This window comes from Neoarius graeffei, chromosome 10, assembly GCF_027579695.1.
Source record: "Neoarius graeffei isolate fNeoGra1 chromosome 10, fNeoGra1.pri, whole genome shotgun sequence".
Lineage (NCBI taxonomy): Eukaryota > Metazoa > Chordata > Actinopteri > Siluriformes > Ariidae > Neoarius > Neoarius graeffei.
Window position 1 is genome coordinate 31,787,076 of NC_083578.1, and position 24,102 is coordinate 31,811,177.

At 41.6% G+C, this 24,102-nt stretch overlaps 1 protein-coding gene across 3 annotated transcripts in view; it reads left to right on the top strand.

The window, feature by feature from the left end:
• LOC132893018 (cyclin-dependent kinase 17) overlaps positions 1-24,102 on the top strand; it is a 132,885-nt gene that overhangs the window by 54,189 nt on the left and 54,594 nt on the right. For 2 of the 3 annotated variants that reach the window (XM_060931710.1, XM_060931711.1), the window contains exons 3-4: positions 12,090-12,223; positions 14,226-14,351. In XM_060931710.1, the coding sequence (XP_060787693.1) occupies positions 12,090-12,223; positions 14,226-14,351 (260 nt within the window). The remainder of the gene's footprint in view (positions 1-12,089; positions 12,224-14,225; positions 14,352-24,102) is intronic. The other variant, XM_060931712.1, reaches the window with a different exon arrangement.

Genomic DNA, 24,102 nt, shown 5'->3' on the forward strand with positions numbered 1-24,102 from the left:
CTTTTGCCACAAATCACAGCTTTAAAGGAACAGTCCACTGTACTTCCATAATGAAATATGCTCTTATCTGAATTGAGACGAGCTGCTCCGTACCTCTCCGAGCTTTGCGCGACCTCCCAGTCAGTCAGACGCAGTCAGACGCGCTGTCACTCCTGTTAGCGATGTAGCTAGGCTCAGTATGGCCAACGGTATTTTTTGGGGCTGTAGTTAGATGCGACCAAACTCTTCCACGTTTTTCCTGTTTACATAGGTTTATATGACCAGTGATATGAAACAAGTTCAGTTACACAAATTGAAACGTAGCGATTTTCTATGCTATGGAAAGTGCGCACTATAATGACAGGCGTACTAACACCTTCTGCGCGCTTCGGCAGCGCATTGATACGGAGCTCGGATATCAATGCGCTGTCGAAGCGCGCAGAAGGTGTTAGTACGCCTGTCATTATAGTGCGCACTTTCCATAGCATAGAAAATTGCTACGTTTCAATTTGTGTAACTGAACTTGTTTCATATCACTGGTCATATAAACCTATGTAAACAGGAAAAACGCGGAAGAGTTTGGTCGCATCTAACTACAGCCCCAAAAAATACCGTTGGCCATACTGAGCCTAGCTACATCGCTAACAGGAGTGACCGCGCGTCTGACTGCGTCTGACTGACTGGGAGGTCGCGCAAAGCTTGGAGAGGTACGGAGCAGCTCGTCTCAATTCAGATAAGAGCATATTTCATTATGCAAGTACGGTGGACTGTTCCTTTAAGTCTGTTGGGTTAAGTTCCTACCAATTTTGCAAACTGAATAAGTGATTTTCGCCCATTCTTTCTGGCAGACTTGCTTCAGGTTTTTTCACTGACCGCAGTTTTCAAACAGTGCCACAGATTTTCGATTAGATTGAGATTGAAATTTGGACTCTGACTTGGCCACTGTAAACCATTCGTCTTGAGTTGTTCAGCCACTCCTGTGTTGCTCTGGCCTTGTGCTTGGGATCATTGTCCTGCTGAATGGTGAAGTTTCTCCCAAGCTTTGGTTTTTCAGCAGACCGTAACAGTCTTGCAGTGTCTTCCTATATTTTTCACCATCCATCCTCCCTTTTTTCAATTTTAACAAGATGCCCAGTTGCTCCTGATGAAAACCGACCCCACAGCATGATGCTGCCATGCCCACTTCTCTTTTTGGGATGGTGTTTATTGAGGAATGAGTAGTGTGAGCTTTGCACCACACATAGCAATTTGGTCAAAAAGCTCAATTTCTGTCTCTTTATCCCACTTTTAAATGGGTGAGTTTGATGCCTAAAAAGTCCAAATGTGCTTTGATGTGGTTTTTACTTCACTAATGGCCACTGTCCCATATTGGCCACTTGTATACAGAGCTCTTGCTCTCCTTGACTGGTAGAACTTCACTCCATACTCAGCCACTGAACTCTGCATGTCCTTTAAAGTAATTGTTGGCCTCTCTGCGGTTTCCCCTCAAGTCGCCTTCTTGCTTGGTGACTGAGTTTTGAGGAACAGCCTTGTCTAGAAGCCCTTGGGCCCTCACAATTGAGCTAACAGACCACTTGCACTGACGTCACATTTACATTCGCAACCGTTGCTACCTTTGTCCTGGGGGACAAGCGAACTTTGTTCACGTACTGAAGACAAGCGATATTGAAGATGTCAGATGTCTGTATTTCGAAGAAAGCTACAGCTAAAAAAAGCTTTATTACTGGATTATTTGGATAATCTAAGTCAGAAAGAAGCAAAGGATAGATATATGGAGAAATTAGAGTTTGAGTGTTTATGATCTGTGCAAAATTCGAAACGATTGGGGTGATGGAGATTTGTGGTCTAGTGTTACCTACATAGATGTTGGAATGTACCCTCTCGCTGCATTTTCTCTGTTTTAATAAAAAAAAAGGCTTATCGTTTGCTGGAAGAGAAGAGCAGGGAGAATTGAGAATCGAGCGGCTGTGGTTTGTTTATACCCAGGACTAAAACTTGTAGAGTCCTAGCAACCATCGCAAAGACGTGTACAAAAAGCCCAACAATGCTACTTACCCAGGCAAAACCGATACAGGATTTACTTGTAGTGTCTTGATCTCCAGATCTTTAACCCAACTACGTATAAACAGTTGTACGCCTCCATGCTCTTCCAGGTCTGCAGCACCAGGTAGTTTGAGATGTCGGGGAACTCAACGGATGGATAAATTTTCAGATAATCAGAAAAATCCTTCTTTACTAGCATGTAAGGATCTATCCCATCGCAAAAAGCAATTTTCTGACGGTATCTTGACTGTGCATTGGCCTCTAAACCATGAAAGCAGTCAGATCTCTTTATATAATGGCAGGCAAATTGGTTTGCCTGACCACCACTTCATTCACTGGAAGTAAGCACGCAAGTAAAAGTCACATGACTGAATACCACCTATATTCAATTCCAGGTTAACCACTTGCAAAGAATGACTGAAAAACCTTTAAGTCCATGGATTGTCAGTGGAAAAACAATGGCAAGATCGTGGTCACACACTCACTACGTTTACATGCACATAGAGAGAATCGAATTTCTGCCGTTGCTCGACTGAAATCAAAGTTCAAAATGCCATGTATACACCTTAATTCGGCTGAAATTGAACCAAACTTGATTTCTCGGAATCGAGCTACACGACCTAGTTTATGCGATTTCTGCCGAGCTACTTTGTGCATGTATACCCTATCGAGCTAGTTGTCGAGCTACTTCCGGAAGTGACGAGTGACGAGACCACAAGCGGGAAACACAACAGCCTCGGTCGGCATGACAACAGTAGTAGCGAGCAGCAGAAGAGGTCAGGAGGAACAAACGAAGAAGAGAAAATGGCGATGTAGAGCTCTCTGAAGTGTGGGTGGAGCACAGAGGACGGCAGGACAAAGCTTCTGGTACTAATAGGCTTTTTATTGTCAGACTTTTCAGTTTAACAGCCTACTTTTATTCTTGAGAGAAAAAAATGCACGCGCGCGCGCTGTGTTCTAGTCCCGGGATGAGCTGTCCCCTCTGCTCTCCCTCTGCCTCCTTAAATAGGGCGCGGTTACTGGGAAGACACACAAACACAGGTTAATTACCGTCAGGTGAAGTGATTCTGCCACTCACCTTCCCTGGCTCCGCCCTCCTGTCACAGACCGGCGCTTGACCACGCCCCCACTGCCACAGGCAAGCAGAAACGTGCACTTCTGGAGCAATGAGGAGACAGAGTTCATGCTCATTCAGCTTAAGGAGTTGAATATATTAAAATTCATGGACGGGAGAAAAACGCGCAATGGAGAACACGGAACTGATAACTTTGTTTACACTCTTGAATAGCTCTTCTTCATGACGACAACCGGAAGTGTACCAACACGATGGGGCGTGTTGCGCCACCTATGGTTCGGGTGCACAATGCACTTCACACAATAGCCCGATTTCATTGTGTGCATGTAGGATTGGATTTCTCTGGCACCCTGCTGGGACCTTCAGCTCGATTACTGACAGCAGCTCGATTTGGATGTGCATGTAAACGTAGTCACTGACAATTACAGATAAAAAGGCGTACTGGGCTCTTCCTACTGCTGTGAAAAATCTCCTACTCCCAGATCAGAGATATTTCCTTTCTAAAGAAATGCCCAAGTCAAGTCTCTAAGCCAGTGTTGTTGTCGAGTCACTAAACCTTGAGTCCGAGTCCAGTCTCGAGTCCCCAGTGTTCAGGTCCAAGTCATTAAATAAGATTTCGAGTCGAGTCTGAGTCCACTATTGATCCAAGTCAAGTCCGAGAACAAGACTCCAACTGCACCATTTGACGGTGGCTGTAGCTGCCTTTATGTGAAACTGTCTCTGCTACTGTGAAGGACTAATGTTACTGCTTGACTGCCCCATTTTAGTGAATAGGCTACAGATAAAAAGCTTATTCATCGCTTAGCAAGCCCCGCCCACTATCAGCAGGACAAATAACATGAGAGAGGGTTAACACTAGCTAGTTCATCAGTCAGCAAGCAAGCCAGTGCTATCAACAGGACAATGAACATAGCGTGTCACTGACTTCTCTGGGTGGAGTCTTGCCAAATGACGAGTGAAGTTTGAGGTTGTCCCCGTCGTCTCCTCAATAGTTCGTCCATGTGTGGAACACATAGCAGCGCATTTTTTTTCCCCACTGCACGAGAAGTCCGTATTAGCAAAGTGGGCAATCCTAGAGGCGTTCTCTCCAGGCATTTTAGCGCCATTTAACGTTAGTTTGTTCCTGAACATGACATATGAACAGGTGAATGTGCATTCTCTTGCACGAAATTAGTATAAACATTAATATAGATATAAACATCTTATGCCAAATTATTACGGCACGTTACAAAAATAAAGAAAAAAAATCAGAGTCCTCGTCTCCAATTTACGAGTCCAGATGCAGTTGATGCACGAGTCCAAGTCATCAGTGCTCGAGTCCAAGTCATGAGTCCTTAAAATTAGGGCACGAGTCAGACTTGAGTCTGAGTCCTGGACTCGAGTACTACAAGCCTGCTGTAAGCCACAATCAGAAGTTCAAGACAAAGTTCCAGGAAGACCTTTTATCTTTTTTTTTTCTCCATTTGAACAATTGGAACAACCAAAAACAGCACAAAAATGAACCATATTTAAGATAAACTAAGCCTTGCTTACAGGAGAGACAGTGTCTGGTTGTCCCCCAGGAGGAATTATCACGCGATGCATGACGTCACGTCCAAGGGGTCTACAGTGCATTTTCCAACATCCAGCATTTTTGTATCATTGTGCAGAACGTCATGATTGGGCTGTTAAGTAAAAATAAACACATTGCTGTAGGAATGTCAGATTCATTTAAAATTGCGTTCAGGTTTAATATTTGAAGCAGTTGAATATGAATTACACTTTTGATACAGACAGAAGGAATATTAACAGCGCAAAACTATACATTCATATTGCAAAAATCACAGAGGTGATGTACTTTAATAGTCGTTTTTCCATGCGTTATGCCTGAGCTGTGTTGTGGCTTTTGGAAAAATTCAGTTCCCAAAATGAAACGTTTTAACTTGGTGCCCACCTCCACATTGCCATAGTGGCTTGCGAACAGGTGTCGTCAGGTCTCACCCCATCTCATGTGTGCTAGTGAATCTGCTAGCTTCATCCTCCTTTTAAATCCAAGTAGCTTGTAAAGAGTTCGTTTTTTTATTTTTATTTTGGCTAACTACATTTAAAATAAGTTTGTTCAAGTTTAAATCTTAATATGGGATAAAGTCAAACGTGAGTCGCTCAAGTGTTCGTTATATAGTTTATGTACACAATTTAACCCGTGCTACATTTTTTCAGTTTTACCTCATTTTCTCCCAATTTGGTCATTTGCCAGTTCTTACACACTAGCTAGCTCTCTCTAGCAACCAGGGAACATGAAGGCGAGCATGCTTCCCCTGAGACACGTGAAACCAGCCACCACATGTTTTTGAGCTGTTGCTCTCGATGTGTCACGTCATCGTGTAACTCGCTCTGAGGAAAACGCTGACTCCCCTCTTCTGCATACTCACAGTCACATCCGCAGTCCTCTGATTGACTGGGGATACAGTCATGTCGTTCCTTCCACCAGTAGAGCACTGCCAAGATGGAAGTGTGTGGCATCATGAGAATTCAAATTCATGATCTCCCAAAGATAAGGCGAACCCTTTTTTCTGTTGTGCCACTCAGGAGCCTCATTATGTTTTCTTTATTTTTTCCTCAAGCGACAAAACAACAAATCCCCTTTTGCCCATGACTCCTTGCTACTTACTATTTACACTCCTTTATCTGATAGACAGCAAGGAATCTCCCACTGTTTAGAAGTCCAGTGAACATCCAGGACTTCCCTAAAGTTGTTTTAATCTGCTGTCAGAAGCACTTTTGATGAAGCACGAGTTAGGCTTGACGTTGTTCTTTACACAAGTGATGCATATGTTAAAACGGTCAGACAAAAAAGCAACTGTAGGGCTTCTATAAATATTGTCCCGAAGTGCAGTTCTTTACTTAGTCTTGCACATTAAGCTTTGGAAGATATACGTTTAGTTAGATTATTAGTAACATTAAGTAGTAGTCCAGGTTAGTGGTTCTTGACACAAGTGTTGCCAGGCAAAACAAACCTCACCCCGCAGCACTTATTTTATACCTATATGTTGATAATGGTAACAATCGTCAGCTGTCAGGTTATAGTCCTATGAAAATCCATGACCTTGAGTGTGACATTTCAAAGTCGTTCAAGGTCAAAGATCATGGTGCCAAATGAAAGGCCATATGGCACATCCTATAAGTTGGTAAATATCTGTCTACCGTCAACCATTTTCAAGCTACAGCCCTCTGAAAATCCGTGACCTTGAGTTTGACCTTTCAAGGTCAAAGATCATGGTGCCAAATGAAAGGCCATATGGGAGTTCCTAAATGCTCATAACAGTAAACATTTGTCTATCGGCAACCGCTTTTGAGTTCTCATCTCATTATCTCTAGCCGCTTTATCCTTCTACAGGGTCGCAGGCAAGCTGGAGCCTATCCCAGCTGACTACGGGCGAAAGGCGGGGTACACCCTGGACAAGTCGCCAGGTCATCACAGGGCTGACACATAGACACAGACAACCATTCACACTCACATTCACACCTACGGTCAATTTAGAGTCACCAGTTAACCTAACCTGCATGTCTTTGGACTGTGGGGGAAACCGGAGCACCCGGAGGAAACCCACGCGGACACGGGGAGAACATGCAAACTCCACACAGAAAGGCCCTCGCCGGCCCCGGGGCTCGAACCCGGGACCTTCTTGCTGTGAGGCGACAGCGCTAACCACTACACCACCGTGCCGCCCCCGCTTTTGAGTTATAATAGAAAATCTTATTTTGACCGAAATGTTGACCTTTCCAGTGACCTTGACCTGATTACCCCCAAAATTTAATCAGGTAATCTATGGACCATTGCCCACCTACCCTGAAAATTTGAAGTCAATCGGTGCAACCGTCTAGACGCTAGATTGTTAACAGGCAGACACACAAACAAACAAAAACCACACTGAGTACAATACCTCACCCTGCTTGCTCCATCGTGGGCGAGGTGGTAATCAAGTAATTTCTGTATCATCAGACAGAAAACTGTGATTTGCAGTATATTCAGCCACTGGATCTTATTATCCCCTGCTTAAATGAAGTTTGGGCGGGGGATATAGAAACAGATTCCGTCCGTCCAGCTGTCCATCCAGTCACGTTTTTGTTTCCGGGCCATATCTTTAAAACTACTGAAGATCTTTTCATAAAACTTTGTATATATCAAACAACATGTAAACTGGTGCCTTTTACTATTTTGGATTTTTGAAAAAAAAAAAGTATTTTTCAAATTTTTACATAAAAAATAGATTTTGACTTGGGGCCTCTGCATGCTCTTGCGACAAGGCTTTCGCAGATAGCTTTTCGCAGACAGTTGTAATTTATCGTTGAGCGGGGAGTAATAGGCGTGCGCGATGTTATTCACCGCCACAATGCAAGGGGGCGGGAAGTCGCGAAATCGCTAGGAGTAGTTGGTGGGTGTGGTTAGTGGAGTGTTTATCCTCCGGTTACTTATAATGACTAGAACTGGAGTCGTATAGATGTACGTACTTCCTCACTTCCTCGATCAAACGCTCTTCGTGCTGCTCCATCTTCGCTCGTGTTTTTAAAAATGGCGGTCGTGAAAACAAACCAAACCGGGAAAGTAGGGAAGCGGAAGTGCGTGTACAGCGGATGTAGAGTGGACCAATCAGAGCCCTCTTGTCTGCGACGCTGTCTGCGAGGCTTCTGCGGTGGTCACAATTTTTGGGAGGTGCGCGCAGAGCGTCTGCGAAGGGGGGGGGGGCTACGCAGACGCTATCTGCGACGCCGTCTGCGAGGACTGCGTTGTCAGCATAAATTGGCCTTTAGTTTCAAAGAGCAATGTTCGTTTCCGGAGCATATCTCCAAAACTGTTCATGATACAGATTTGAAACTTGGTATACATGTTAACAATGTGATGTCGATGTGCCTTTTCATACTAAGGAATTTGAGAGATTTTTATTTTTTATTTTTCATGTTTCCATGGAAACAATTTCAGATTTAGTCTCTCAGGTTAGTCTTAGGTAACGTGACCAGACGTCCCGGTTTGACCGGGACAGTCCCGATTTTGAGTCGCATGTCCCCAGTCCCGACAAAGGTCCGTCGGGACGCTGAAATGTCCCGGTTTACACCAAACACTAACAAACTGTCCCGGTTACAGCGATCATATATAGCCAACGAGATGTCAATAAAGCTTCTAGCAATTCAGCATCAATGAGCGTGTGCGTGCAGTCAACCTTACAATGTATCTATTTGTACAATGTTACAATATAGAGGCCGCGTTATAACGTTTTTTTTCGCTAGTGGCAATGCCGAACGGATGAGCGCTGGGCAGAGATGTTCGCGCACTTCAAAAGTAGGGAGATTCCTTGCAGCAATGTCAGCCAGCTTTGCCAGTTTGCCATGTACCTACCTGGCACCAATGCTCCAGTTGAGCGAATATTTTCACTCATGAGTAACACCTGACTGACGAGAGGAATCGCATGATCGTGCCTCCTCTCGAAGCCTTGCTCATTACCCGGGCCAATTTCGACGATACTTATTCGCAGTTTCACAGCAGGCTCTCGGGCAATAAAGCGCTACTGGAGCAAATTCACTCATCATGTAAATATATGCAATAAAATGGCATCTTCTTTAGGGTGGGTGGCTGTGTTTCTGAAACATTTTTTGTTGTCTTTCATCTGTTTCATTTGTCCTTAATCTGTACCACAGATTGTCTTGACTTGTTTGATGCTGTTGTCAACTCAGGGTTCACGTTTTCAAAATAGTTAATAGCCTACACTGGTTAAGATTAAACAGAGGCATTTTGGGGAAAGGTTCGGAGGTGACAGCGATTAGGCTCATGCGCTCGTTCCTGTTACAATGCATAGCCTATTGTTTAAAAAAAAAAAGTTCGTCGCATAAAATGTTGATGTTAATATGCAAGCAATGCATTTTCTTGGCGTTTTCACAAAGGTGAAATAAATCAGTTGAAATTTAGGCTATTGGCCTATTCCCTATCATCACATCTGTTGTCTGATTTTCTTACTTTAACTGAATTGTGATAGAAGTACATGTAGATAACAAGAAAATACTTGATTATTCTCTGAAATGTTGATAAAAGTGAGCTTCTACAAAATGATAAAAGCACCTGTCTGAGCCATGGTTTGAGCCGGCGCATGTTTCAGGGCTGTGAAAAATCCGCGGATCCGCGGAATTCCGCGAATTTGGCCGCCAAAAATATAATTTTAGTAAATCATCTAATTTTGCAATAACAAATTTGGGGGGTAGGGGTTGTTGTCTACCGACCGCTAGTAGTCTCGTACAGCGAGTGTCACCGAGCCGGCGAGTCTGGGAAAGAGCCTACCGCAAATTGTTCTTTCTGTAACGACATTAATTTTTTTGGTATCTTTTTTCTTTTGCGACAATGACAGACCAGTTTACGGCATTTGTGCCATGCTTACAAACCATGGCGCGAATCTTGTGTTCTTTTCGTTTTACCATTGTGCTCTTTAAACATGCTTTCGATATCAATGGTTTTGAAAAGGAGAATTTCGCGGTATGTCCGCGTCACGGAGGGACATCGTTCAGAGGGAGGACGGTGAGACCGACGATGTCAAAAACATTGACAAGGAAAACGGCATCAAAAATCCATGGAATTGGCGATGGCTGGAGTTTAAAGCCGGTAGTGAATATCTCCATGAGCACATACGGAAAATAAAAGAACCGGGGAAAGCTTACTGCATCTTGTGCCATCAGGATGTGAAGTACGGTTCTGGTGGAAGAACGCGTTTGGTTGACCATGTTAAAGGAAAAAAACATGCGGAATTGGTGAAATTGAAGCTGTTGAACTATAGATTACCAGGTAGACCATCTTGTTCACATTTATTATTTATGTAGTTTTAACTTATGTTATTGTTCATAATGTTCATTGTTATCATGAATATGTAATGAAAGAGTAGCCTGGCAAGCCAGACTAAATGTGAATATTTAGTCTGGCCTCGATCCGTAGACATTTCCGACGGGGGTGGGAGGAACAAACCGCTGTCTTTCAAACTGTCTCTGTGCGTATAGGCCAACGCTCTGACCAATCAGCGCAACAGTGACTGTGACGTAGTCAGAGCGACAGAAAGCAGTGGGGGAGACCTTGAAATAAATAATTTTTCAAAATGCGTATTAATTAATAAATGGGTTCTAGATATTAAGAAGTTTGGAGATAATGACCACAAGTTTGGAGTCTGTACCACATACTTAACATACACTCATTATTTTTTGCAAGTGTTTTTCAAGGGTTTGCTTAAACTGTTTTTGAGAGTTTTTATTTAGTGGTGTTTGGTGAAATAATTTCCCTTAAATTTAAAATAACGGGAAAATAAGAAACAATCAAAAAGTAATGTTTCAAAGCTGTTTATTAATTCTTCGTACTGCACAAACTAGCCCCATCCTTTTGGCTACGAGCGGAGCCAGTTGGTAGATCAGACTTTTGCCATAGCCGGTCGGCAAAACAGCGAAAACGTCCTTCTTGAAAAGGAATGAGCGGAGAGCCTCTTCCTGCTCATGTTTCAACGAAAACTCCAAGTCTAATTCTTCTAAAACTGATTCCAAAGCGGAGTCAAACGTGCGCTGTTCACTAGCCCGTAGCCATCTTTCCTGTTGCGCTTTCTCCAGCGTCGCGCAGCTTTGTCGTCACTCCTGCAAAAGCCCGCCCAAAGAATCCAAACAAAAATCTTGCGTTGTGATTGGCGGGCACGATTTGATGCCCGGGGTGTTTTTGTTTATATGGTGCGAGGCTAGACCCATTCGCTAGGCAAAAATATTTTTGGCTGCTAGGCGGGTGGGTCTAGTTTACTAGGCTAATGAAAGAGAGACCGAAAGAGCAAGGAAAAGCCATATAAAAAGTCAGAAAGAAAAGAGTAGGCTTTCTAAGCTGAAGAAACTGCTAACAAAGAAAAGGAAATAAATATAAATATTGACTTGTAAATAGTTGTATATAGTTTTTGACTAGAATCTGTCTATCATGAACAAGAAAGACATTTTGGTATTGAATCAGTTCAAAAACAAGAACATTAGTGACTATTATTTAATAGTCAGTCTAGAATTTCCCCCCTGGAAAAGACATTATGGTACCCAATGAATTGATACGAATCGACACAAGAATATAAGTGAATTTACAATATGAGGTATGTTATTGATATATTTTCATTCTTCAAGTGAACCCTTATCAGTTAAAAGGTAAATCAGTTCATATTGTATTATTTCAACATAATAATAACAGTTCAAATTAAATGGCATGGTTGAGGAAAATATTTGCTTTCAGGAGATGCTTCAAATCTATCAATATGCACAAAATCTGTTCAGCTTCTGGGGCCCTGCGCCCCCCAGACCCCCTGATAAAATTGTTTCCTCGGATTTTGTCATTTCTATTTCACAGTCAAAACACGTGTGCGTGCACGAGTATCACGGTCACGCGCAAAGTGTCCCGGTTTTAGACTCGAGAAATCTGGTCACCCTAGTCTTAGGGGTAGGTTTTGTTTCTGGAGCAGAACCTGAAAACTATGAGTGGTATGCTCTTGAAAGTTGGTGTGTATGTTGATTAAGTAATGTATTTGTGCCTTTTGATGCTAAGAAATGTGAGAAATTGTCATTTTTAGCTCACCTGGACCAAAGGTCCGGTGGGTTTATGCCCTGGGCTGCTGAGGTCAGTGAAAAGAGGGAGGGTTGGTTTCCTGCAGCAGAATTTGAAAAATGTGACAAATAATATCTTGAAACTTGGTATATAGGGCGGGGGATATAGATGACTCGGTCTTCTTGTTACTTTCTTTGTCGCACTCTTCTGTTTAAATGTTCCATCCCAAAACTGGCATCAGCTGGTTCCTAGAGAGTCTCTAAAAGGCCATCTATAAGTCATGTGTAGATTTAAAGCTGTTTTTAATGCAAAGTGATTTTCCTGCCAATCATCAGGGTACTCTGTTAGATACTGCTTCTATTAGAATGATAGGTGTACTAAGATTTGGTGAGTTACTGTCATAGTGGTGTGTGTGTGTGTTTGAAGGCATAGTGCATGAAAATGTGAAAATGGGGTCTGATGGAGAGAGTGATCAGGCATCAGGGACTTCATCTGATGAGGTTCAGAGTCCTGTCCGAGTGCGAATGCGCAACAACCACTCACGGCGTATCTGCAACGAGGTAATACACAATCATCTACATCACGATCCATAATATAAACTCTCTCTCACACACGTGCAACAATAGACCCCTTCGCATGTTTGTAAACAAACCGACCGTTGCCAGGATGCGCGCGCAGCCTGGACTCAGAAACAATGGCGCTGCCCATAGACCGGCATTATGAGCTGTCAGATTATGCCAAACAATTGTCGTTACAAGATCGAGAATGCTACATAAATAAGTTAACTCTAACAGTTGGACATCGCTACCGGATCCGTATTTAATTAAAGAGTGGACGGACGATGTTAGTAAGTTCCCTGGTATACAATGGCCAGATATACAGTATACTCGTACCTTATTGACAAGACTTCAGTGTACACCCACGAAAAACTTCGTGCCTACAAGTCTTTAGACGCATATGATTGTTATGTGCGGGCATGTACAACTTGATTAACAATGGGACATTCATATTCATTTTGTTTTAATCAAATTATGCCAGTGATGTGATGGCAATGTGGCTTTAGCTACAACAGCAAATACCAACACTAAACAGCAATTTGCAGGAGGTAATGGCATGAAAGGAATGATGGTGTAAAGAGTGCAGCTAAGAGAAATCAGAGCTGCGTAAAAAGCGAGAGGCAGAGAGCAGAAATGAAACTGAACGGGGCGGGAGCTAGGTTAGAGCAGTCAGCGTAAGTTGGCATTTAGAGCGAGGGCACACAATTTTACCTTTCCATCCTTGCTTTAAAATTGTGATTTTCAGCATACGCAAATAATGATGGCACAAAATCTGGACTGCTTGAGTCAAGCGAGACCTCTCCTACAAACAAAACTGCATGCAAAGCTAAGCTAACATGCTAACAATATTCATTACATTGTGTAACTATGACCCAGCTAATCAGACAAACGTTACCAAAGTATTTTGCTACATCAATAAACGAAGACTAGAAAGAGTAAAAAAGAAAGGTTTAATAAATAGCCTGCTCTTACCTGTGATGAAGTGGGCGCTGCAAACCCGCGCATTTTTGATAGTGCTTTCATCCCAGTCTACACGTTTGATGGCTTGTAGTCATAGACGTCGGCGATTTTTTTTTTTTTTTGGAATGGGTGAGATCCTGCTGGAATTCTGAACATTTTAACCCCATCACTGCTACGATTCTGACACCCGACAACACAACAACTAGGCATCGCTGAGTCTTTTTTGGGTCCAGGCTGCGCGCGCAATTTCCTCTTACGTATGAATGACGTTTACTGCGAAGGGGTCTATACAAGCGTAAATTGTAAATGTTTTTAGTTCTGATGTTTATACTGAAGCTGTACTGTTCAGCCTGCTAATGATCAATGACGATGTATGCAAAAAGAAAGCAATATGAATGGAGATTCATCTGCATTCGGGTTATACTTGGGGCGTTAACAGCAGAGCTTAATGCCTGTGTTGCATTTTTTGCTGAGGAGTTGTTTTATTTAAAATCGCTATCCATTAGCGGTGTCATTTTGTCTTCTCTTCCCTTTGGCTGTCTGTGAAACGTAACCTGATGTGAACCAAACCTATTATTTTTTTCACTCGAAAAATAATTATTTTTTAAATACGTGTAACACAGTGCATCACAATGTTCTCTACAAACCGTGCTTACTTTCGTAAAGTGGGAATCCACCACAATTCGGCCACTTTTAAATACCATTTATCAAACAAAAAAAAAAAAAAAGGCTAATAATCTGCCAAAGGTACATCTTGGAGCAAGTTTATGGTGAACTGGGGATAATTTAAAACCACAGTTAATTGAATTTGCACTGTATACACTGTCCATAATTTGACCTCATTGCTACATTTATATCACGTGCATTTATGTGCGGTGTTTTCTGGGTGTGTGCTTTTTGCCATGAAAGTAATGTTTAGTTTGTGGTGATTTTTTTTTTTTTCCATTCCACTGTCTTATTCTTCCATAAGATTTATTGATTTTAAATGTGTTTGTAACTTGACTCTTCTTCCTCAGTCACACCCATGTTCTTTCTTCCTCTGAAGGACATTAATAAGCGTCTATCCCTGCCAGTGGATATCCGTTTGCCGGAGGGTTATCTGGAAAAATTTGCTATGAACAGTCCTCCGTTTGATAAACCCTTGAGTCGGAGACTACGGAGAGCTTCATTGGTAAGCCAGTTACTTCGAGAACACTTATAAAATTCAACTATTAGTGCAGATTTAACCCCTTTATTATTAGTTAATTTGTTCCTCAATTTTTATTTATTTATTTTCCTGCTTAAAGAACTGAAGTCATTTTTAAACTTGCTTTATTTCTTCATTAACGTGTTATTCAATTACGTTTTCGGTTTTAGTAACCTTATATCGTGACTCGTATCGGCAACTAATTGCAATTAAATATTATACTTATCAGCCTATTCGGTTTTTAGCCATGTTGAATTTAGTTCGTTCGGTCCACGGCAGGCGTCGCTTATCTGTGCGATCTTCACGAGACTTGTGCGAGACTTCGAAACGTGAAGTGTCAGCCAGGTGTCAGTGCTGCCATTTTGAAAACTGTTTTCCAAACGAAATGTTGCACAAAAATGAGTTTAAATGACGATTACTGCCTACTTTTTTCAAACTTTCCTGATTGCTATCAAAACAAACAAAATTGCTGGCTTGATTACATCAGCATTCGAAAGAGGGCGCGCGCGTTTTTTGACAATGTTGGCAGATGTTTGTCACTTTGATTTCCGCTGTACGTTTTACTTCCATCCTACGACGTCTAGCACAGGTCTCAACGAATCTTGTTTACGGCCATTGCTTTGACATATGGACTGATATTACAAAGCATATTTCAAACGCTCATAACTTGCTATAGCAGTGACAAAATAGCTGTCAGAAATGCATTCTGATATTTAATTAAATGAGAAATAGAATTTTGATAATAAAAAATTTGCCTTCAGGTCCCCTTTAAAGACTCCTGATTAACTCACCTGCACTGAATATCTTTTTTTTTTTTTTTTTTAAATCAACTGATATTAAGTAGTTCTTTTAAAGTTAAAATATTTGGCCATATATCCCTTTGTTTTTGCTTAAACAAATCGATAAATTAAATATTTAATTCTGTCGTGGCTTATGTTGATACCAAGCTACACCTAAATCTGCTGTATTTTATGTAGTTTTCACAGAATAGTTTTTTTTTTTTTTAATTCACATTGGGCTTTGAACATGAACTTTCAAAAAAACTTTGAACTACACTCCCCCCTCACACACACACAAGGTTTTACATTTTGTGAAAATGTAAGAAGTAGTGTTAGTAAGTCATTAGAGAAGGGTGTTCAGGCTAAAACGCTAAAGCAGTGGGTTAGATTTGGCCAGGTTTGGATATCGTACATCACCGTTTCAGAAATGTCCACAAGTACCAGCGACCAGTGGTTTTCTTCACCTACACAGATGGTCTGCGCCGGCTACTTGATCCCAGAAAAAAAAAAAAAAGCCTTTCAACGTTCAAGCAGTTTATATCGTCTCAGCTCCCTGTAATTTACTGCAAATCCAATTATTCCACCATGAAATCTTCGACTCGGGTCTAGCACGACCGGAAGCAATGCTATATTTGTTGATCGATTCTCGTGCTCTGATTGGCTGAGCCGGACCACATGACCATGCTGTAGCACAGTGTTTCGCAAAGTATGGTCCGCGGACCACTGGTGGTCCGCGAGAGACCTCAAGTGGTCCGCGAGGTGATCTACAAATGTAGTCAGCGTTTTCAAGATAAGCTAGCGTATGCTTTGTAACATTATTAGAAAGTTAAATTTATCCAATCTTGTTTTTAACGGCAATCAAACAGGCCTGTAATTTCATCATTATTATTATTTAAAAAGCGTTCTGCATCTGAATTTGCACCACATAAAACTTGTAGTGTGCACGTGCTCTTATTCCGCCTCTCGTCTCTAGGCAACAGTCACCTCACAAATCTCTGCCTCACAGGCAAACAGGCAGGCAGACCTGAAAACAAGCAAACGAAAATTCTGAACATATAATAGGCTAATCCTAACTAGCTCGTGTTCGTGGCGATTTTTTTAATTTACTGAAAGTGAAACAACAAGGATGGAGAAGTGGCTGACAGGTTCAGTTAAGAGGAAAAAACCTGACACTACCGACACAAGCATCAATAAGGAGAAAATGCATGGTCTGTGTGTGTGTGGCGGGGGTGGTGGTGACAGGTGGTCCCTGAAATTTTTTTGGGGACAAAGTGGTCCTTGGTCTGAAAAAGTTTGAGAAACACTGCCGTAGCAGACAGTAAAGACGCAGTTGGTGGTTGTTGCAGACGATTTCACTCGGTTTTCACAAAATGCCACCGAAGAAGAAACTAAAACCTTCTTCTGTGGGCCAAATAAATATAAAGTTTGTTTTATGCAGGTTTGTACATATAAATTGTAATTAATATTTTCATATCTAAGAATTGTTTTCATATCCAGAAGCTACCCGGAGTGCCCAAGTTCCTATAGTAATGTATGGTTCCTTAGCTAAATCTTCATACTTATAAAGTGCAAATAACTAATTGTGTGCAAATATTTATGCTGAAATTAAAACTATACAAAACACAATACCACACCAGGAGCACATAAAGTACATTACACATGCACCAAATAAGCTCACCATGTAGTTATGTTACAGAGCCAGGCAGCGTACTACAGAGGGGAACGGAGAAAGCCAAGCGCACACGTCTGGAAACATTTATGGTAAATGGTTGGTAATTTCTGAGCTGAGAATGCACCAGAAGGCATGTAAATTTTAAAATTTTCTGGAGGGCCATGCCCCCAGACCCCCTAGCATTAGCACTGAAGAAACCTTTATTCGTCACATGCACACTTCAAGCACAGTGAAATTCATCCTCTGTATTTAACCCATCTGAAGCAGTGAACACATGCACACACACCCAGAGCAGTGGGCAGCCCAAAGCACCCGGGGAGCCGTCAGGGGTCAGGTACCTTGCTCAAGGGCACCTCAGCCCAAGGCCGCCCCACATCAACCTAACTGCATGTCTTTGGATTGTGGGGGAAACCGGAGCACCCAGAGGAAACCCACGCAGGCACGGGGAGAACATGCAAACTCCACACAGAAAGGCCCTCACCGGCCGCTGGGTTCGAACCCAGAACCTTCTTGCTGTGAGGCGACCGTGCTAACCACTACACCACCGTGCCACCCTATGCCACTGCTGCACATTCCAGAGCTGCCTGCTACATTTTTTTTAGCTGGCTACTTCATATTTTCTGGAGAACCCTGCCATTTGATGAAGGAGTGAAGGCATGAAAATGAGTGTTGTGAAGAATCATGGGCACAAAATTGAGCAGTTGAAGATTGTTTTTGCTAATCATCTAGTCTTTTTCCAGTCTTCAGCTGGCCAGTTTTGGTAATTCTGTGCCCATGATGGCCTCAGATTCTTGTTCTTGGCTGAACAGAGTGGAACCTGGTGTGGTCTTCTCCTGTAGTACTGAAAGTGCTTATCCCCTGCCCAAACAAAGTTTGGTGGCGGATATAGAAACAGATTCTGTCCGTCCGGTCACGTTTTCGTTTCCGGGCCAGATCTTTAAAACTACTAAAGATCTCATGAAACTTTGTATACATATCAAACAACATGTGAACTGGTGCCTTTTACTATTTTTGGATTTTTGAAAAAAAAAAAATTTAATTTTTACATCGAAAATAGATTTTGACTTAGTTTCTAAGAGCAATGTTCTTTTCCGGAGCATATAACCAAAACTATTCATGATACAGATTTGAAACTTGATATACATGTTAACAATGTGATGTAGATGTGCCTTTTCATACTAAGGAATTTGAGAAATGTAAGTTTTTTTATGTTTCCGTGGAAACAATTTCAGATTTAGTCTCTCAGGTTAGTCTTAGGGGTAGGTTTTGTTTCCGGAGCAGAACCTGAAAACTATGAGTGGTATGGTCTTGAAAGTTCAAGTCAAGTCAACTTTATTGTCAGATATTCTATACATGCTCGACATGCAGCACAGATGAAATATCAGTCCTCTCTGACCCACGGTGCAAACTGGCAATGCAATAAATAAAAATAGAATAATTGAAAAAACAAACAAACAATATAAACAGTATAAACACACTCTAGATAGGAACTAGACAGACTGAACACTCACAATATAAACAGAATAAATAAACAGTATAAACACTAGATAAGAACAAGACAGACTAAACACTCAGACAATATAAACAGTATAAAACACTCTAGATATGAACTAGACTAAACACTCAAACAATATAAACAGTATAAACACTAGATAACAACAAGACAGACTAAACACTCAGACAATATAAACAGTATAAACACTCTAGATATTAACTAGACTAAACGCTCATACATACACACACACACACCCACACACACACAAATTGGTACAAATAACCAAACAGTCAAGGGCACTTGAGGTATAGCAGGTAAACATGAAATAAGCAGAATAAACAAACTAGCAGCTGTTAAGGTGAGGTAGTGCGGAATCGTGCAAATGGGCGAGGTAAAGTGAGATGTGCGGTCCCTGAGTTCAGTGTGTTAATGAACGATGAGGTGTGTGTGTGTGTGTGTTGGGGGGGGGACTGTGAGGATGACATGTCAGATGCTGAAGGGGTGTGTGCGAGCAGAATCTGTGGCAGGGGGCAGAGGAGGGGCAGAACAGGGAGGGAGTTGAGCCTCCTGACCGCCTGGTGAAAGAAACTGTTCTTGAGCCTGCTGGTGGTGTGTGTGTGTGTGTGTGTGTGTTGATTAAATAATGTATTTGTGCCTTTTGAAACTAAGAAATGTGAGAAATTTAAATTTTTAGCTCACCTGGACCAAGGGTCCGGTAGGGTTATGCCATGGGCTGCTGAGGTCAGTGTAAAGAGGTAGGGTTGGTTTCCTGCAGCAGAACTTGAAAAATGTGACAAATAATATCTTGAAACTTGGTATATACTGTAGTTGGTATACAGGGCGGGGGATATAGATGATTGTCTTCTTGTTTCAGTTACCATAGACCAGTCATGGCCTGTGGCCATAAAAACTAATAGGGCAAACACTGGCTCCAGCCCTGAATTGCTAGCCACGCCCACTTTTTATATTGTTATTTTAATAATATTAAGTAAGTATAATCATTACTACCACAAGCTGGCCTAGTGGTTAGCGTGTCCGCCTCTCGACCGGGAGATCGCGAGTTCTACTCGCAGTCAGGTCATACCAAAGACCATCATAAAAATGGTACCTACTACTGTCTGGCAAGGCACGCTGCAATACAAGTGCGAGTGGGGAGTCAAACTCTCATGGTTACCAGAGGACTAGCCCCCCACTGTAACCCTAGCTGTCTCGGCAAGAGGCCGAGGGTTATTGAAATGGAGATCGGGGCCACACTGATGCGCCTTAAAGAGTTGGTTAGTACTGGGACAGTAGACTGCCTGGGAAGATCAGATTCTGGCGTGACGAGGACTTTGACTTTTTGATAATCGTTACTTTATCATACTTTTATAGACAGTACAGACAGTATAGTAGACAGTACTGTCTACAGAATAGACAGTACAGACCTTTTAAAGATGCTAGCCAGCAGCCCACATAACACCACAGTAGTCAACACATTAGTTTGGTCGGTTTCAAATACGCCACAGAATCGTATCTAGTCTATGAGCTTTGACAGAACGTGCTGGTTTTCGACCACTTCCTTATTGTGATTCCACATACTCGCATGGTAGCACTCGTCAAGCTGTGCTGCTGTATTAGCTTTACCATCATTGTCTGACAGGAGTAGAACTCGGCAGAGGTGGACAAAGTACCCAACTTCATTACTTAAGTCAAAGTACAGACCCCACTGGTCAAATGTTACTCTGATGCAAGTGAAAGTTGTACAGTCAAATTTTTACTTAAGTTAAAATACTGAAGTACTTGCTTTTAAAAAAAATACTTAAGTATTAAAAGTATATTTTCTGTCAATGCATTGTTGTATTATTGCCACAATGCTTACAAAACCTAATGCCGTTACCAAAGACAGAAATGTGAATTCACAAAACGAACGCATGCTGTGCATCATGGTGGTTTAATATTAAGCTAGCTAGTCAGTGATGCTAGTCAGTGACTCTTTTCAAACTCAATCATATTGGGTAGCTAATGCTACTAGAAAAGAAAGCTTTCTACATTGTTTATTTGGCAAGATTATGCTAAAACATATTTCTGAAAGGACTTCAGACAAGTTAATGTTATTCATGTTAGCGTAACTCTGTTTTTACATGCTAAGTAACAGTGTCCAAGTTAACTAGCTATGTGTAAATGTTAGCCGTGGACAAGGCGATGGCAACTTGGTGGGCAAATTCATAGAAAGTCATTTGACGACCCAGACTGCACAGCTATTACAATGTTATCGCTAGCTCTAAAAGCACAGACAACTTCACTGCAAGCTTTCTCTTGGAATAAAACCTTTATATAACTCAATATGCTTCCACAGGTTGCATGGCGAGTTTTTGTAGGCTGTGATGTGGTTCGTTTTCGGCAAACAATTAAAACAAAACGAATCTTTAATCCTTTCAGAAAACTGAAACATGGGTTGTAGCTATAGCCGTGCGTGCGTGCATTCTCCAGAACAACTGCTTCCTTCCATTCTGCCATCAACTGATCATGTTCAAGTAACGCTGCTGAGAAATCAAGGATCTTGATTTTATACAGTTTGTGGACATGACGTGACCCTAGTGATTACTGATAGGCTGTCTCATACCCCTTTTCCACCAAATCAGTTCCAGGGCTGGTTCGGCGCCAGTACTGGTGCTGGTTCACAACTCGTTCAACTTGCGAGCCAGCTGAGAACCAGTTTGCTTTTCCATAGCTCGTGGTGCTAAGGGGAGCCACGTCATTACGTCGCTGCGTTTGCATAAACCTTGTCACGAATATCGAAGCAACAACAACACGGAGAAGAAGCAGCAACAACAACAACAATAATGGATGACTTCGTGTTTGTACAGCTGCTGCTTCTCGGCGCTTAAAAATGGCGACCTTTCGCGGTCTTGCGATTGTTGTTGGTCTTAACAACAACCCCCCTCCCCCCCGCTGACGTAAGCGGTTCTTTCCTCTGGCCCAGCAAAGAGCTGGTGCTAGCCTGGAACCGGTTTTTCTGGCCCCAGAGCCAGTTCTTTGTCAGTGGAAACAGAAAACCCGGTTCCAGACTAAACACTGGCCCCGAACCAGCCCTGGAACTGCTTTGGTGGAAAAGGGGCAACAGTGTCACCTGCGAAAAAAACCAATCACGTTTTAGAAAAGAAAAAAACATCCACTTTCAAAACCGCTTCATAGTAACGAGGACCTTGACAGAAATGTAGTGGAGTGAAAAGTATGATATTTGTTTTTCAAATGTAGTAAAGTCATAAATTTCCAAAAAAAAATTATACTCAAGTAAAGTACAGATACTCAAAAAGTATACTTGAGTACAGTACTCAAGTCAATGTACTTTGTTACTGTCCACCTCTGGAACCCAGTGTGGTATTGTGCTGTTCTAGCTCATCCACCTCAAGGTTTGATGTGCCTTCTGAGATGATTATTTGAGTCTTTTGAGGGGGTGTGGTTTTTTTTTTAGCTTTTCTGTCAGTTCGAACCAGTCTGGTCATTCTCCTCTGACTTCTCTTATCAACAAGGTGTTTCCACCCACAGAACTGTTGCTCACACTTTTTTTTTTTTTCCTTTCCTACCATTCTGTGCAAACTCTGGAGACTGTTTGAAAACCACAGGAAATCAGCAGTTCCTGAAATACTCAAACCAGCTCATCTTGTACCAACAACCATACTATGGTTAAAGTCACGGAGATCAGACATTTTTCACCATTCTGATGGGGAATATTAACTGAAGGTTTTATCTTGTATCTGCTTGATTTCATGAATTGTGCTGCCGTCAAATGATTGGTTGATTTGGATACCTTCATGAATGAGCAGGCGTTCTTGTTAAACTGAGCAGTGAGTGTATATTAGGTGTGTTACTGTCTCTATCTGTTTCACATTCCACATGTCTCCTGTAATCGATTTTTTTTTTCCCTCATAGAACTTGTGCAATGTGTCTGAGAGAAATATATCATGTAGATATGATGATGTCTAATACACTGCATATATTATGTTGGTCAGAGGAGACACTGACGATACATGGAATAGAGGGAACATATTTACCTTCTTACATAAACTCGTATAGCTAAAAAAACCCCCAAAACTCTGTATTGGAACAGTAGATGCACACAGTGTGCCCTTAGGTTCGTATTAGCCTAGTTTCTGTCCTGTATGTCAGCAAAGTGTTTTTCTACCCAGCAGGCATAAGAGAAAGAAGAGAAAAGTGTTGGATATGGGGGTGGACATGCAGGGCCAGAGATTTTAAGAAGCCTTTTGTTATGTTTTTAATATATGTACACATTAGTGATGATATTAGTTATTTTATGGCTTTGACCTTTGAGTCTAGTAAGCGTGTAACTGCAATACACACAAGATATAAAGCAAAAAAAAAAAACAGAATAAAAGGAAACATAGTAGATAATAGGCATGTAACAATATGCAGCGTGGTGATGAATCGTGATACAGATTTATGATGATTCGAATTGATTAAATATTCACAATTATCAGGACGCATAATCTGTTGGGTTTTTTTTTCCCTGAGCTGTAATTACATTGTAAAATAGTAAGAATGCATGTGAGTTCACTCTAGGCGGAAGTAACACAGCACTAATGCTGTGAAAATACACTAAAAGACCAAATGTAAAACGGGAAAGAGCTTTCGTGCGATTGACTGTGCTAACAGGTTTAACAAGAAATCCGAAGTCTCTTTTTACAGACTGCTGAACGCTAAAGAGAAGAGAAGAAAACGGCAGTAGTAAAAGTTTATTAAAAAAAAGGTCTATTTGTTATTCGCTGTTTATTTTTAATAAAAGGAATATTTTAGTTAATAGGCTATCGCATTTTATTTCAACCTTTACAAATGTGGGTAAATACTAGTACATCTCAAAAAATTAGAATATTGTGAAAAAGTTCAATATTTTCCATCAGTTATTTAAGAAAGTGAAAATGTTATATATTATAGACTCATTACACATAAACTAAAATGTTTCAAGCATTTTTCTATTTTAATCAGTATGGCATACAGTACAAAAACATAAAAAAACCCATCTCAAAATATTAGAAAATTTCATTTCGAGTTTGAGTAAAACAGTATGAACACAGTGTATCTCTCGGTCTAGTTCAGTACACACAACCACAATCATGGGGAAGACTGCTGACTTGACTGTTGTCCAGAAGATGATCACTGATGCCCTCCACAAGGAGGGTAAGCCTGAAAAGGGTGGCTGGAAAAGGTGCACAAGCAACAGGGATGGCCGCAGTCTTGAGAGGATTGTCAAGAAAAGTTGATTCAAGAACTTGGGAGAGCTTCACAAGGAGTGGACTGGGGCTGGTGTCAGTGTATCAAGACCCATCACGAACAGACATCTTCAAGAAAGGGGATACAACTTTCACATTCCTAATATCAAGCTACTCTTGAGCCAGAGACAATGTCAGAAGTGTCTTATCTGGGCTAAGGAGAGAAATGGACTGTTGCTCAGTGGTCCAAAATCCTCTTTTCAGATGAAAGTACATTTTGCATTTAATTTGGAAATCACGGTTCTAGAGTCTGGAGGAAGAGTGGAGAGGCACAGAATCCAAGGTGTTTGAAGCCCAGTGTGAAGTTTCCACAGTCTGTGATGATTTGGGGTGCCATGTCATCTGCTGGTGTTGGTCCACTGTATTTTATCAAGTCCAGAGTCAACACAGCCATCTACCAGGAGATTTTAGAGCACTTCATGCTTCCATCTGCTGACAAGCTTTTTGGAGATGCTGATTTCCTTTTCCAGCAGGACTTAGTACCTACCCACAGTGCCAAAACTACTACCAAATGGTTTGCTGA